Below are 1,154 nucleotides of genomic sequence, written 5' to 3'. Positions count from 1 at the left end.
GATAGCCTCCGGAGGCTGACTTTGAGGCACAATCATCGGACGACGTCGGCGAGTTGAGTCGCGCTCGCGGTAGCCAGATGACCTCTCATACTAGTATCATCGGCCATGGCCGCAGGAAGCGCGGGGGAGGGCGCTGGGAGCAACACGGAGCTCCGTTGGACGTTTTCAAGATTAGCGTGTCAGAGTGAAATGGAACTAGCCTGTGTGCTGTAGAGGGAGCGGACCGTGAGTTGAGGAAATCGGAGGACGCGACCCACTTCGCCACAGACGGTCCCGCGCCTCGCCGCTAAGTTTGCGGCACGCCCCGCACCGTCCGCTGTGCCGCGTTTTTGTCCGGAGTGAAAAGTCCAACGCGCTCGTCGGTGACGGTGTCCTCCAACCTGCGCCGCGCTCGGCGAACCTCGACAGCGCCTTCGATGGCATGCAGCTCTTTGCGTCAGAAGCCTGGAGAGCAGCTCCTCGGCTGCTCACACGCTCTGCACAGTTGACACAGCCTACTGTGCGGCTACCACAGCTGTGACAGCGATGGGCTCGCCCTCACTGGCCCTCAGTCACTTGTGCTGCGGCTTGTGTGAGCGACACTGCTCGGCGACTGCCGGCACACTGTGAGACCATGGGTGTGAGGTAAAACCACGCTACCAGCGCTTGGTCACATCGGCCCCGAGGTCAGATCCTTCTACTCTGTTAGTGACAAGACTTGTCTACTGGCTGGAGCCGAGCAGGAGGGCTGAAGCAAACAGGTACCCGGCGATCGCGATCACGTGCACCGTAAGGCGGCAATGCGGCTATTTCTTGTACAACGTCGTCGCTCCGATGGGGATGATCTCCTTCCTCTCGATCGCCACCGCCTTCACCATGGCCGAACCGAGCGACCGCATCGCGACACAGCTCGCGTTGCTCCTAACGGCGGCTGCCTACAAGTTGGCGATTACCGCGATGGTTCCCGCGGTGAGCTACTTGACGCTTCTTGACCGTTACATTGGCGAGCAGTGCCTGTATTTGATGGTTGTGACCATTGTGACTTCTCTCTTTGGGATGCGATCGGGCCCAATTCCTATTGTCCACGACGTCGAACTACTCGGCCACGAGGCAGACCTGTACTCGCTCTACCTCCTGCTCGGCATGTGGTTTGTGCTACAGCTCAAGACCTACTG

At 59.8% G+C, this 1,154-nt stretch overlaps 1 protein-coding gene across 1 annotated transcript; it reads left to right on the top strand.

Moving 5' to 3' along the window:
* Nucleotides 1-105: 105 nt before the first annotated feature.
* Nucleotides 106-1,131, top strand: EMIHUDRAFT_259773 (hypothetical protein; the record flags this gene model as incomplete). Its single annotated transcript, XM_005756359.1, has 3 exons — nucleotides 106-161; nucleotides 340-435; nucleotides 723-1,131. Coding segments are annotated over 3 exons (561 nt in total), but the record flags the coding sequence as incomplete, so codon positions are not given.
* Between the last annotated feature and the right edge of the window lie 23 nt (nucleotides 1,132-1,154).

Source organism: Emiliania huxleyi (assembly GCF_000372725.1).
Source record: "Emiliania huxleyi CCMP1516 unplaced genomic scaffold EMIHUscaffold_9765, whole genome shotgun sequence".
In the NCBI taxonomy this organism is placed as follows: domain Eukaryota; phylum Haptophyta; order Isochrysidales; family Noelaerhabdaceae; genus Emiliania; species Emiliania huxleyi.
This window is presented reverse-complemented; position numbering and strand designations above follow the sequence as displayed.